The sequence below is a fragment of the Ictalurus punctatus genome, chromosome 8 (assembly GCF_001660625.3).
Source record: "Ictalurus punctatus breed USDA103 chromosome 8, Coco_2.0, whole genome shotgun sequence".
NCBI classification, from domain to species: Eukaryota; Metazoa; Chordata; class Actinopteri; order Siluriformes; family Ictaluridae; genus Ictalurus; species Ictalurus punctatus.
In genome coordinates, this window is record NC_030423.2 from 20783755 (window position 1) to 20799619 (window position 15865).

At 40.9% G+C, this 15865-nt stretch overlaps 1 protein-coding gene across 2 annotated transcripts in view; it reads left to right on the forward strand.

Moving 5' to 3' along the window:
- The window catches only part of LOC108268950 (chromatin remodeling regulator CECR2), a 41037-nt gene continuing 25172 nt past the window's right edge, over positions 1–15865 (forward strand). Inside the window, exon 1 of one of the 2 annotated variants that reach the window (XR_008396929.1) lies at positions 1–319. Coding sequence is in view for 1 of the 2 variants with exons in the window: in XM_053682414.1 (XP_053538389.1) it covers positions 200–319 (120 nt within the window). In the remaining variant the exon portion in view is untranslated. The remainder of the gene's footprint in view (positions 320–15865) is intronic. The other variant, XM_053682414.1, reaches the window with a different exon arrangement.

Below are 15865 nucleotides of genomic sequence, written 5' to 3' on the forward strand. Positions count from 1 at the left end.
ATCGTGATTGAAACAGATTGTAGTATGTCCACTGGGTCGCGATGGCAACGGAGCAAGTTTTGCTGTTTAGTTAATAAAAAAGTCATATGGCAAAAGGAAAGAAGAAGAGACGACAGGAGAGGAAGTTCGATAGTTGCGTCAACGAACGAAACCTCATGTGAGAAATTCTGAATTCGAATCTCTTTTACGGAGCGAAAAAATGTCCCTGGGATGTACAGCTTCTGTGGAGGAGATCCAGTCTTGGTGGGAAGTCCCCGCCATAGCGCACTTCTGCTCGCTCTTCAGGACGGCGTTCAACTTACCAGACTTTGAAATTGAGGTAATGCGACATGAAAAGTAGTAAATATACATGTGTATATATCTTCATTATAACGCCCGGTTGGTTTCTTTAAAGAGTCTGGAAACAACCACAACTGTGGTTAACTATTGTCTCACGCGCACCTAACCCTCTAACCCTAGCTTTGTGTTATGTCTCTAAACTTGACTCTTAAATTGGGTTTAGAAGTATAATTTATATACTAAAAAAGTTATACGGAGTCCAAATCAGATCAGAAAGTTCGCTCACTCGTTGTGTTGGTTTTTCATTTTATTTATCGACAAACAAACAAACAAAACTAGCTAGCTTAATGAACATTCAAAACACCGATGACGTCATTCGTGTTTGGTTAACTCCATGTTGTGTTTGATGATGTTTTAAAGTCTTGTTAAGTTGTTGTTGTTGTTATTAAAAGACATAACAGGAGAGTGGGGAGTGTTTGCAGTTTGTGAACTTTTTTGTTGTTGTTCTGGTGACCTTGTTTATCTGATAACATCACATTCTTTTTATTTATCCATCAGATAAAGTGCCTGAGTTTACATTAACTTTATTCTTGCATCATCATCATTATAATAATAATAATAATAATAATAATAATAATAATAATGATAAAGCCATGTTTATAACGTGTTTGGACGTGTTCTTGATTGACAGTACACATACAAGTTGTTTAAAAAAAAAAAAAGTCATACACCTTTTATAATTCAACTTTTTTTGTGCTCCCAAGACTGTCTAGTCCCCTCTCTTTTTTTGTGTATTAGGTTTAAAGCCAAGTTCAGGATGAGTTTATTGTTAGTCATCAGCCAGGCTTCATTGTTCCTGAGTCATTTACAGCAGACTGGGGCTTTCAGTCTAACACTGACTCGATTAATCAAAGATCTAAAGGTGCTGGTTTTTAAACATTCCCTGAAATATATATTTAAAAAATGAAGAAAAAAAAACTAGCAAGTGACACAAGTTTATTGGTAGTTTGCATGCCCAAAAAACCTGGAAATGTAAAAGAGCGACTTGGATGCATCACTCGGACCCCCCCCCCCTTCTTTTTTCTTCTTTTTTCTTCTTTTTTTTCACCCCCCAGAGGTGTGAAACGCACTTGGCATCGCTTTGTTGTTAAAGAGAGAGCATTGGCGCTTTACACATCACACGCTGAGTCCCAGGAAAGCTGTAACAAGAACAGAAAGCGGATTATTTGAGCCATCCTGGGTTGTAGTTTGTAGTGTTTGGTAATTGGATCATCTTCCCTGTCTTTCTTGCATGTTTGGGTCTGATGAAGACGTCGGTGCTTGTCCTCTGCTACTGATCACAAAGCAGTCTGCTGGCAATCTGTAATGGGATTTCATTTGTTGGATTTAAACAGGTCAGAGAGAAGCATACCTCCTCACAGCTCTGGATTCCCTGGTTTGGTTCTGACCCATTAACCTGGGTTACAGTCTGTGTGGAGTTTTCTGGGTTTCCTCGACAGTCCCCACGTACATTCTGGTATGTGGATTGGTGACTCTAAATTTGGCGCTTAGGTGTGAATGAGTGTGTGTATGGTGTCCTACAATGGACTGGTGTCCCATTCAGGCTGTATTCTCACCTCCTACTTAGTGTTTCCGGGATATGTTCCAGATCCTCCCCGACTATAAGCGGGGTTAATGCTACTTTCAAGTACACGTGGTCCCCCAGGGTAGGGGGTTCGAATCCCATCCCATTCCCAGAGTTTCCTCCATGTACTCCAGTTTCCTCCCCCAGTCCAAAGACATGCACTGTAGGCTGATTGGCATTTCCAAATTCTCAGTAGTGTGTGAATAGGTGTGTGATTGTACCCTGCGATGGGGTGGCACCCCGTCCAAGGTGTTCCCCACCTCCTTCCCGAGTCCTCGGATAGGCTCCAGGCTCCCCACGACTCTGTGTAGGATAAATGGTGCAGAAAATGAATGAATGAATGGATGTTTTTTTGTATCATCAACAACAAGAAGTTCATTTTGTCTTGGTGAAAGAAAATAATGGCTTAATTATCACTTAAATCTCACCGTCCGCTGTAGATGTCACGTTCATATCGACAGTTGCCGTGATGTTTTGTTACTGACACGCCCCCCCCCCAGAAAAATACAAGTTCACAAGCTATTGTATCCCAAGTAATTACGACATCGTGGTGGCATTCAGGCTATGTTTGCCTTATAAGTATGACATTTCTGACAGGACTTGAAGGCAGCAGAGTTGCTTACTAAAGGTGAATGGATTAAAAAAAAAAAGTCAAGAGTTGCCAAGTCAGCATGAAAAGAGTAGCCCAGTAGTTAAACACGGTCAACTCAATGTTATATACTGCTTTTAAAGTCCATTTTAAAAAGTACCAGTGCGCACAACACATGGGTAAAGAAGCTGGATTCAAAATGCACTGTTTCAGTAAACTGCTCTTCAATCCCAGTGCTAAAATGGTTTAAATTCAGTACCTGTATTATCAAACATGAAGAATAGCGATGAGAATGAGTAGGCCAGAGGACTGAGATGATTGGGAATGTTTCCATGGCAAACTATGTGATTATTTTGGTATCTGAAAGTAGCTATGGTTTTGAGGTAAGTGTCTGTAAATATGGGAACTGTCAAGGTGTTTTCACACGGAGTCCAAATACTCGAGTGAGTAGGGAAGAATAAGATTAAATGGACAATTTTTTAAAGAGACAATTAAAAAGGGCTTTCCACGTGAAAGGAAGAGTTTTGAAATGATTGTGGTGTTTTATGGGAAGCGAATGAAGATAATGAATTTTATGGTTTATGCAGAGATGTAAAACCTGTATGTTTGTGTGGCAATATGAAATTGACATTTTCTACTATATATAATATTATAATATTATATATATATATATATATATATATATATATATATAAGTTATAAAAACTGCAAGCTTTCATTAACATTCACTTTTGCGTGCACCTTAACCACAGGTCATATTTACTTTCTGGTCACCCTTAAACTCGAAACTGGAGCATATCATAAATCTTAAAAATGGTTAAGAAAATATGAAGATTTCTTTGTGGCTGTGGCACAGGAGCATCATGGACATTTCGACAGACAGTATCTAATTAACTGAAGTGTCACTATGACATGACAACAACTTGATAAAACATTCACGTACACAGCATGATTTTTTGGGCCTACACTGAAGATTAAGGATGTAAGCTGTGTTGGTGAAATCTATTTATGGTTTCTTAAAGTTGGTGTGTCAAATATGTCATTGGCAGAAAAAACTAACTAAAAACCTAAAGTTAACTAAAACAGAAACACCAGTTAACTTAAACAAACAAACAAACAAAAAAACCTCCGGTTAATGGGGAGGGGGAGTTAGTGGGGGTTTAATTAAAAAAAAGCTGTCCAGTTAACTACAGAAAGAAGCTCTGGTTAACTATAAAAACTATAACCTCTGGTTAACTACCACCAACCAAAAAAAAAAGACCCCCGGTTAACTACCACCAACCAAAAAAAAAAGACCCCCGGTTAACTACCACACAAAAAAGACCTCCAGTTTTAACTACCACCAACCCAAAAAAAAAAGACCCCCGGTTAACTACCGCCGACCAAAAATAAAAGACCCCCGGTTAACTACCACCAACCCCAAAAAAAGACCCCCGGTTAACTACCGCCAACCAAAAAAAGACCTCCAGTTAACTACCATCAGGCCAAAAAAAAGACCTTCGGTTAACTATCACCAATTTGATGCTAATGTGTTTTAACGTAAGAGGTTCTCAGGTTCTTGTTAAAAGGCTCTCTGTAATGGGGGAAGCTCATTGTTTTGTCATGCATTTTTGTAAATTTTGTCATCTGTTACATATTTACTTCTTTCTAGGAAGTCGAGTCCTTATAAAGAGTGTTTAACAGTTGATCTAGAAATACTGAAGATATCTTGTGTGATATTCTTGGAAAAATGCGTATGTGGAACATAAGTTTGTAAATTGTCATCATGCACCGACCCCCTACCTACAGCCTTCAGCTCTCCTTCCTGCAGTCTATCAGGTTAGCTCCTGTTATGAGGAGTCTATTCTGAGCGCCTCGATTAGGACGTCAAGTTCAGGTCATTTATCGTCATTAAGGGTCTTTTCATGTCACTGTTCAAAACGGTAATCCCGCCAGTGAATTAGGAGGTGCTTATAATTCTGCTTGTTAACGAGGGTTGGAGCGTGCTTTATAGATAGTCCAGGTTATAGGTTAGAAAAATCAAGTCTCAGAGGCAGCAGAAAACCCTTTTTGATCTTGTGCCATAATTACAGGGTTTTCTTGAATGTAAATCCAGTTTAAGGTACTAGTTGTACTAGTTTAAAGGAAGTATAAACCAGCTTAAGGGAAGTTGTGTTACGCTTGTTGTGTATTTCTTCCAATATGCAACACAAGGCCGACTCTATGAAATGGAACTGTGCGGAACGAGAAATTTACCACTACAGTCTGAATTTATCATTCATAAACCTGTAATTTAGGCCTTTGTTTGAATTTTGCGAGTGAAGTTTTGTAGTTGGATCACCTCTAATTGATCTCGTATTCTTTGGCTTTCAGGGCTCTTGTGCAAGGTTTCAGATTAAATTTTATAAACATGATGTGTGGAAACTGCAATTTTTTTTTTTTCAACTCCACAGTCCATTTCAAATTAAGTCCTTTGAACTCTGTCATCAGTGAGTAAAAAAAACAAAGTACTACACTACATCAAACCTGAGCTCATTTGCGTTTCCAGTCCACAGACGTAGTGTTTTGACCATTTGAACCTACACCAAACTGCAAAACTTTACTTACTAATAGAAATAAAGGCATGAACTACAAATTTGTACATTTCTCACATAGATTTGATGCCACGTTTCTTTGCTTTGCTTGTTGAATGTGTTCACTTTTTATTTTCGAGTGCTCAATGCTGCTGCATAGTCGTGTCCTAGCTTTAGTGATTTCTCTTAGTCCGGTTTTGGTTTTACTCTTGAAACATATCTGGAGTCTCTGTTATAAGGCAGACTGAGCAGGACTTTCCTTTCAGCACATACTGATAACCAGAGACTAACCGCTCTAACGGACACAAAGCAGGATCCAGATATGAGCCGTGTGTTTTTATTCAGTGTCCTTAACCAACTAGATGCTTGGATTGGGTTCTACTGGACTTGTTGCTTTGGATAAAAGGTGTGTGCAGAATGAATAAATGTAAATGGGCAATTCGATGCAAATGGCAGCATTACCATGGGGGAAATTACCATTTAATTTAAATTAGAAGGATTCAAGGTCACCTGAACACACACAGATTTAGGGGCATGCTGTTATAGGAAAATAATCAAAGATTGGATATTGTGCTGTGGCCTGATGGGCAGTAGAGTTACCCTTACAACCCAAATTTTTATTATTAACTTATTTATTTTAATATTCAAAGTGTTTTATTCCACTTACACCAGAGCAATTTGGCAACAATTACAAATTTTCATTTAATTGAAGGCTGTTGTGTTGTACTCTTTGTCCATTTAGTGTTACATTTAATGTTTTGGAAGGCTTACTTTATATAATGAACATCATTCTGTTCAATCACTTTTTTAGGGCGAGACTAACATTCTGCCCGTGGACTACAGATGAAGAATAGCCTTTGGCTAGCTCTGGTGTATTTACAGTAATGTTTATTAAAGTGCATTGTCCCTGTTAAATAAACCAAAAAATAAATAAAAAATCACCAGCCAAATAAACTCAGCTTGTCATGTTACAGAACCCGGAAAGTCCTCTAACCTGAAAGCGTTCCCATGTCGGAAAACGTTACTGCTACAAAGCACGGACACTGGAGACTCCTTCCATCAATGCTAAATATTGCATGCCATTACTGCCAAAAATGCTTGAGTGTGTGGCACTTTTTCCACAGAAAACTACTTGAATTGGCGATTTTGAAATCGCGTTTGCTCGGTCTTTCGCAGTGATGTTTGCTGCGAAAAAAAGGTAAATGAGACCTTTTAGCTGTACTCATGTTCAATTGAAGAAGCCTTTCACCGAATGCACGTTTGAATGACATCACACGATGCGTCTTGGCCCAAATCTACAGAAACTCTGCAGCAATTCTGAAAAATTGCAAGATCCTGCTAATATTGCGGTGTTTGCTTGATTGTTGCTTGATCCTGATGGCAAAATCAAGCAAGTCCTAGTATGTTAAAGAGAAAAAAAAGGATGATGATGAAATGTTAAAAATAGGAAGTTGGCGTGATGAGATCCTGTAATGTCCAATTTGCAGTTTCTTGTTAATTGAGTTTTGATGTGGCCTTTGACTCTGCTGGTTAACAAGATATTTTCAGAAAAGCGTGTAAATTGCTCACCTTGTTCAATATTTGACTAAGTGATTGACAGTAGCGTGATTTAAGCTGTGAATGCACATTATTAGGCACATTGCTATTGTTTTGAGCAAGAATGGCTTATAATGGAGTGTTTCAACGAACATCACACTGAAACGTCACTTAAATCTCTTCATGTCGGAGATAAATAAGCCGTAAAATTTACCATTCTAGCGTGCTAACTTAGTAAACAGATTATTGCTTTATTCTCATCTGCGTTCTGAAGGGACGGGCTTTAAAAAAAAAAAGTGTCAGAAAATAGCACACAAATCCAAGTGTAAGAGGATTCTATGTGTGTTAAATGGAAGGAAGCTTACCTGGAAGGGGATTAACTGATGACATGCTGATAGTACTAACTTCCAGAGACCAGGCGTTAGGAAGTCATTTTTTGACCCATATGAGGGTCTACCTAAAATTTTGGCTTTGATTGAGCTATAGTTGATGAAAGCCCTAGGGGGAATTGCAGGATGCCTGAAGTACAGTCGACATGTCTACTGTCTGCAGTGGCAAATAAAATGATCATGTTATTTTTGGCCATTCAACTATTGTCATTTCAACTTTTAACAAAAGATTTTTTATATTAGCCAGCTAAAAAGAACATTTTCTTTTTATTTGGATAATTTATAAATGCAGTAGTGCAGTGAATCTCCTTTAAAAAAAAAAACTCAGATTCCGGTAATGAGCTCAAGATTGTTACATTTTAAGTCCTCAAGTGTTTTATTCCTCTTTATATTACAGAAATCTTTCCTGCATTTACCATTTTCATACTCCTTACCTGATAGTTAGATTTAATGTTGTGGAATGTCCATGAAAACAAAATTTGTTCTTATCACTTATGTTATAGTAGCTATAAACAGACATCAATGAAAGAAAAATTCTTGCTTGTCAAGTTAGTGAGAAACCACAGAATGCAACGTCCTCTCTCCTGAAGCTTTTCCCATGTCTGAAACTGGACCCTTCTTGCGTAAATGTTAAATAAAAGTCTCTCACAGAACATTTCACCATATCAACAATTACACATTTTGGAAGGCTTGTGTTATTAGGTAGTCCCTCTAGGATTTCGCGATTTTTGCCATGGCAGAAATTAATACAAAATCGCCGCAGTATTCTGAGGGGATTGCAATTTTTTCAAGATGACTACAGACGTCAAGACGCGTCATCACAACGCACATTCACCCATAGCCCTCTTCGATTCATGTGAATCCAAGATGAGTACAGGTCTCATTTACCAACAAGCATCACTGTGAAAAATTCTCTAAAGAATATATATCGGTAAACTCACAGAGTCTGTTATAAGTTTTTAAATTCAGATTATATCTTTAATCCAGTTCAAGTTTTTCTGATTGGATTATTATTGCGCATCTGAATGGAAGCGTGAAGCTTAGCCTCACGCCATTCTTGGTTTGTTTACAAACCCTCTGTTTATCTTCCTCTGCAGAGCAGGACGCAGTGTAAGACTTGCTCGGCAGAACGGACACGAGGACGATCGATACTTGCGCCTTCAGTGTCTTTGTGCACTGGAACTGCGCTTGCTGTATTTTATAAACGCAGTGATCCAGTTTGCTGGTGGCTGGTGCTGGTCAGCTCGGTCTCTCCAGCAGTTTGGTTCCGGTGGCCCAACAAAAGAGGGGGTTTTTTTTAATCTTTTTTTTTTGGACTGTTTTTTTTTCCTCTTACTCGGCAGCCTCATAAAATGGCTCCTGTCACATTGTTCCCTGGTTACACTTCACTGTCACTCTCCGCATCCCTGCTTGGAAGAGACAGTAGCTCGGCAGGAAGAGGCCCCGATCACCCAGGCTATCTCCTTGCTCTTTGTCTGAGCTGAGCACGCTTGATTTCCCAGCACTGTATCTGTGAAACGAGCCCTAAAATTTGCCCCTATGACAGGGAGTCTTGGCTGTGAGGAGGGGAGATTCAAACTCTGAGAGGGGAAAAACAAAACTTCCCTGAAAAGACCTTGAATGCTCCAGGATACCGTTGCGTACACACCCCCTTGCCAGGAAGTTGAGCCTGTCTGCTTGGCATGATTTTGGTTTTGTTGCCTGACTATTTCGATATGTCTTAATCAGGGGTGGTGGTATACACGAGCAAGCTGGGCTAAACCCCTCCCCTTTCCTCCTGCCTTTCAAGGATCTGCATCAATATTTTGTATGGTATGAAGAGGTGAGAAGCGAGGCTGGGGCTGACTTCTTTCCAGCCCAGATTGTAGATTCATGTAGTCTGTCAGTGACAGTGCTGTATAGATTGACACGTCCCTCTGTATCGATCACCATGCCATTTCGGGTAGCGATGTCAACTTTGGTGTTTTCCCAATTAAACTCATTTTCCAAACCTCCTTTATTCCATCGTGATCCACCACATCAATTAGTTATACACTCACGCAAGCCTCTGAAACTCTTGCAGACAAGATTGGTTGCGTGATTCCCTTGGGAAGCTCTCCGGCGTTTCGGTTGTTAAGCTGTAGCTCATTTACGCTCATCATTAACGACTTGCATACCTGGATCTGTGGATAATTGTGGTGGCTTAAAGAGCCTTTAATTATCGCTCGTCCTTTAGCGATCACACGACTTACTGAGAGAGTGCTAATTAAAACCATTGGGTCATTCTGTGTCAAATCACAGGGGCATAGCACCACCTGTCACGGAGCTCAGAGCCTGTGCACAACAGCGTTAAAACGCTCGCATTTGGTTTTAACGTTATCGCGTAGACGGAAACGCAGGATTTCTGAACAAGAAATTTTAAATTGAAATTTGAACCATATGGGACATTTCTTCCTTTAACGTGTGAATATTTGAGCCGGGCAAATCCTAGTGAAGATGATTGAGGGGGAAAAGGTGAAGAACAACAAGTCACAGAAAAGATGGGGGAGAGATTTAGACCTGTTAACCTATAAAACCATGGACTGATGTGCTGTTATAGGAAAATAATCAATGGCAGGGAAGTGTGGTGCCACTTACCACAACAAATTACTTGTGGAAGTGGAATATTTTCCTATGTCGTCACGAGTTTTTATTTATTTATTATTCCTTCTAATGTTTTAGCAGTTTGCCAAAAAGGATGCAAATTCATTGTAGATTCACATCAGCTTAACTAGCTACGTACACTCCACATATGCCTAGATAAAGTATCCACTTTCATATCTATCTATCTTCTTACTTGTTAAAGGGAACGCCGACTATGAAGACTTGTAGGCCTTAACACAATAATTGCCCTCTCTTACTAAAATACGTTGTTAGAAACACAGGAAATATTTTTTTCGTAGCAGGACGAGATAACTGTACTAGCTACCTCCTTCACTTACAAGCTTTGTTTTTCTTCATAGAATGAGTGAGGGTGTATAAAACGACAGACAGGAAGCTGGACCAGAAGTCGGTTTTCCAGAAGACTTTTCCCAGCCACATCATTTTGTATGTTTGTTTGTTTGTTTGTTTGTCCTGAGGTTATGGCTTATACCATTATTTTTGTATTGGGTTCTTTATGTTCTTAACATCGTAATGCACCGGCGATGAGCATGAGATTTTCTGCTCTTGTTTTTGAGCATCTTTGCCACCTTGATTTCAGAAGAGAGCCTCTCGTCAGACCTTACCAGTGTAAGATGGGTTCACCCTCTTGTGCCAGGCCAGACTCTTTCTACGCTGCCTTTGATTGTTTGAGTCTCATTTTTTTTGGTCACGTTCTTCTCCACTCGCCTTCCTGAGAGCACCCCTTATTGCCCTCTGCTCTTGAGAACAGAGTGTGTCGGGAGTGTGGGTGGGTGGGTGGGTGTGTGTGTGGGTTGGTGGGTGGGTGTGCTTTCTGCGTGTGCTGAATAGGCCCTCATTCACGATGCTCCTCACACACTGCTGCTGCTCCAGCTCTCTCCCTGTTGGCATCACCATGACTAAGTCACAGATGGTGGCTCTTTCTTTCTTTGCCTTTTTTCCCCTGGAGGGTGGAGGTGCTCCTGCCTGGGTGCTGCAGTTCATCTGGGCTTCCTTTTCTTCCAGCCTCTCTACAGCCTGATTGTAATAGGAGATTTAGTCTGTAGTCTGGCAGAACAACAGTTGAGGGCATGTGTGTGTGTGTGTGTGTGTGTGTGTGTGTGTGTGTGTGTGTGTGTGTGTGTGTGTGTGTGTGTGAAGCAGGTGGATCGAGCTGAAAGTAAAGGATCTGTGTCTGCAGTTTCTTTCTTGCGAGATTTGCTTACTGTATATTTTCATTAGCGTTTGAGCCACTCGATGCCACAAGGTTTTCAGTTTATTTATGAAGATTTGTGGTGTAGTAAATAAACCAAACCTATGGCTCAGCTTACATCACTCTTTCACTGGAAGTACGTGAAGATTTGATATACTATCTGTTTCTGTGATTACACCAAGGATGTCGCTTTCTGTGAAATACACTGGAAATATCAAACAGAATTTTAGGTTGTAGTGTCATGTTTCCATGATGATGACTAAATGTAAATTTATGGGTACTTATTATAGTTTCATATAACCCCACCCCCACCCAACAATCATAGACAAGCATAAAGACAAAGAGCAGAATGCTGAGAAGGTTTTTCTAAAACATTCTCCTTATCATTTGAGTTTGAATCCTGACGATGCCCACGTTGAATCCTGAATCCCACGTAGTTGCTCCCTATGGAAGAGATGGATGATGTTTTCTCTGTCTCCCCTGACAATCGGAGCAACTCGTCAGTTTCTCAGCACTAATGTATGTGGAAGAATGTGAACAGTGCTTTCCTCTCGGTGTGTTGCGTCGCCCTGTGACGCAGCAGTTCGAAAAGACGTCCTGGAGGAAGCGAGACACCCTCCCTCCTTCACATGTAGGTTTCTGTTGTTGTGTGACGTGAGACTCCTTCCAAAAATGTTCAATAGATGTTTCCTCACAGGAAATTGGACCATATCAACAATTTATATGTAGCGCCCACCATACTAGTCCCCGGTACTACTATAGAAATGACAACGTAACTTTAGAACGAGAGCGTCAACGTATACCCACATCCGAAACTACTGTCCGAGTCGCAGTTCTAGGAAACAACTCGGCACCTTCTGGCAAATCAGATTGAAGAGAGGAAGCGGGGAAAAGTGGTTTGCATTTTAAGGAATACCACATAGCCCTGGCATCACAAGACACCTCTCGAATAAAATCGAGCCTGGAGTTGCTTTGATCACAACAAATGATCTTTGTTCTTCTTCTACCACAATGATTACAACCTTGTAATTTATTAACGGATGACATAACGGACATTAACAGTTTATAGATTTAGTTTGTTATCTGTTACTCTATTCAGTGTTGTGGAACATCTGAGATACAAGTTACTTCCAGTTCTCACTTACACTATAGCAACAATTAATAGTCATTCCCTGACCTGCATCTGCCTCTCTCTCTCTCTCTCTCTCTCTCTCTCTCTCTCTCTCTGGGTTTGGAGCATCTGAAATACAAGTCGTACCTGTGTGGGAGCTGTTACTATAGAAACGATAACGTATTCGAACGAGCACATTTAATATAAACCTGTTCACGTTACAGCAGGGAGTTACAGTCCGAGCTGTGCCGTTATACAAATACCTTCTGACCAATCAGATTTGGAGAATTCATCCGTCTTGTCGTATAGATGTCTGCGTAAGTCCAGATCCCTCTTGCTTTGGGTACGGTCACACCCCGAGTCATTAAATGAGCCACACGTAAAAACAGATCTTTTTCAGTGTAAAGAAAGTCCACAGGCTTAATCTGCTCTTGGGAACAATAATACCTTTACTCTCGGGGTCTTCCTAACAGCCGTGCCGAGTTACATTGTAATAATCTACTCCCCTCCCCCAGGCATGATTGACAGGTGAGTGCGGCAGTACATGCATCAGATGGCTTCACACGGGGAGTTGGTCATGTGTGTGTGTGTCGGGGGTGGGGCACACACTCCTTAGGGTTTGTTTCAGCCGCCTCTATTGTTTCCTCTCCCTATGGCTCCCTGTCTCTGTCTCCAGAAAACACACCACACTCTCTCCGGGAGTTTGCTGAGCTCAGAGTGAAACTGGAGATGGCGTGATTGTTTAGTTTACTGTTATAAGTTTTGTGCTAATCTGCTGTTTGGGGTTTTGGTAACCGTGATGCATGAACATACTGGTTTTGAGATGGATGAGAAAATTCATGTGTCATCACGGGCTGCACCTTGGGCTTCCCTTAGACAGCTGAATGTGATAAAGGGGGTGGTGTTTGTGTGTTGGGTAAGGTGGTGGGGGTAAGCTGCAAGTGTGTTACCCCACAAACCCTTAAGAGTTTAGCTCTTGGGTATTGGGAAGCCCAGGCTCAATGCTATACGTGACACAAACATACACATGGGGAGACGTGAGGGAGCCTGAGCCCATCGAGGAGGAGGGATGTGTGTGTGTGTGTGTGTGTGTGTGTGTGTTTGAGCCTGTTGTATTGATGTACTTGATGTCTATGTGCTTTGAGAAGCTGATTGAGTAAGTCTGGAACAAAAGCTCAGCGAGACACACTCATTTGCTCTCGGGAACAGTTGTTTGGGGAGACACAGGATCACAGGGATCACTGACGATACATAGGCCAAACAAAATCTTTCAATTATTTATTTATTTTTTATTATACTTTACACTATTTACTTTTAAACAGCTTGTAGGAGAGCAGCTACTTGTGAGAATGGCTTACACTCTACCGCATAGAGTTTGTTGGTAGAAACATATCCTAGCTAACTCTTACTGATAATGTAAAAAAAAAACACCTTGGTCCAAGGATTTTAAGGTTTGTTTGTTTGTTTGTTTGTTTATCCTTAATAAACCGTGATAGTCTCGAAGGCCGAACCACTTTTTGCTGTTTCAAGCCTCCACCATAAATTCGCCAAGCATACAGTATGTGTAGCCTGAGACCTAATTAGTTTTGTAAAAGATACGGGAAAGGAGACCAGACCAACAGCTATTCATGATTCATACGGTCAGAAAGGAAACGGATATTTGTGTGGCGGTTTTTCCTGTAGGGACGATTAACTCCTCTTGTAGCTAATGATCCTCACCGAAAGACCTGAGCTGTGATCTCAACCCCAGGAAGTGTCTGACCACCCAGCCTTGACATTGAGACAGGTCTGGCTCTCTTTGTTGACAGTAAAAACAAAAATTTAGATCCCTTTTCTTTTTTTTCTTTTTTTTGTGGTGTCAAAGTGAAAAAGTGAGCAATTCAAATTTTGTGCGTTCGGATAAATCTCCTGAATTTCCCAGATCCGACCAGAAAAACCAGACAAATCGCCCCTCGAATCAGAATTCCTACTCAAAAGTCAGAAAGGGCTCCATATCCTGAACTAAGATGGCTGCTCACACCAACATTAAATAAACTTGCTTTGCTATACTTCACTTTTCACACTACTTTGAGGTCACAACTTGATATTCCCAACCTCTAACCAAGAAAAGCTAAAGAAAATACCCCCTTGAAATTCCTACTTGTCATCTTGGGGTAATATTATCAACTACAAGTTCTTTCCCTAATCCTGTGGTTGTAAGTACAGTACTTGTTTGGAAGTGTAAGCTCGGTGTGCTGAGATCTATGACAAACTATAGATCTTTACCCATTCTCTGCACACAGAACTCAGCAGGGCAAAAGACACGACTGTGGAGGTTGTTTGCAGGAAGGAGGGGAGACGAGTCTTTACATGGTGGTGATGTCCCCACCCATCCCCCGTATTCCCCTTAAGTAGCAATGACTGTTAACTGCTCCTCACCATCTGTGGCAGGCCTCTGGTGTGTATCAGGGACTGACACTAGCAACGTCCTGGTTTTGCCTGGCCTCCGAGGCCTAGGAGACTGCTGACACAAGCCAATCAAAAATGCCTGATCAGCTTTTTCTTCAAGGGGTCATTTACCTTCAGCAGATCTTGAAGCTGTGGGCTTTAATTGAGTTGCTTACCATCATAGTCAGTAAAACTGAGTCAGCTTGTTTGTAATGTGGCTATTTTGTTTTCTAGTAACTTGGGCCACAATGGTCTTGAAGCTAAAAGATGTTTAATTATGTGCTTAAATCATTCAGGTGACTTAATACTATAATGATTTTGGGTTGGATGAGATTTCAGTCAGTGGCCTCATGACATTGGATGAGATTTCAGTCAGTGGCCTCATGACATGCCTGTACTTCTACTGTGAACCATTTCATGTCATTAGATGAGGGTAGATTTGGATAAACTTTATTTTGCAGAGTACAGTAGAGCAGTGGTAGCTCCCTGGTTAAAACGTTGGACTACTGATCAGAAGGTTGGGTTCAAATCGCAGTAATCCTTGAGCAAGGCCCTTAACCCTCAACTGCTCAGTTGTGTAAAATGAGATAAATATAAGTCCCTCTGGATAAAGGCATCTGCCAAAATGCTGTAAATGAGTACAAAGAATGCAGTTACACTATATGGGCAAATGTTTGTGGACACCTGACCATCATACTCATGTGCTTGGTGAACATCCCATTCCAGATTTCCCCTTCGCAGTTATAATAAGCTCCACACTTCTGGGAAGGCTTTCCACTAGATTTTGGAGCGTGGCTGTGGGGTTTTGTGTTCATTTAGCTATAAGAGCATTAGTGAGGTCAGGCACTGATGTTGATTGAGGAGGCTTGTGGTTCAGTTCATCCCAGAGGTGTTCAGTGAGGTTGAGGTCTGTGCAACCTTAGCAAAGCATGTCTTCATGGAGCTTGTTTTGTGCATAGGGGCATTGTGATTCTGAAACAGGTTTGGCCACCTCAGTTCCAGTGAGGGGAAGTTGTAATGCTACAGCATATAAAGACATCCTATGCAGTTGTGTGCTTCTGACAGTTTGGGGAAGGATCACATGGGTGTGATGATCAGGTGTCCTCAAAATTTCACGGTTTCACTATGGCTTGAATTGCAGGTAGACCTGGATTCAATCTGATATTCGGTATTTGCATCAGAAGAAAGTGCTGGGGGAAAAAGAACAAACCTCAGCAGCTTTTCTGCTTCTTGGGAACATTAGAGGCTTAAATGCCAAACTCGGCTTAAATCATTTGTCTGACAACATTTTGGGTAAATACACCATCATTAGGAAGCTTTTATCGCTTTCTTGGCGTTGATGCTCAGTCTAGTCTCTCAAGCAGCAGTGTTTCCTGGCAGACTAAATGGCAGCTTTCCAGGTCTGATCTGAAACCACCTGTGTCTTAGACAGGTGTTTGGGCTTAGTCCATGATGCAGATTGTTGGTGCAGGATTTTTTTTTTTAAATGCTGGTTGGCCAGAAAAATGGGGGTGAAAACTTTTTAG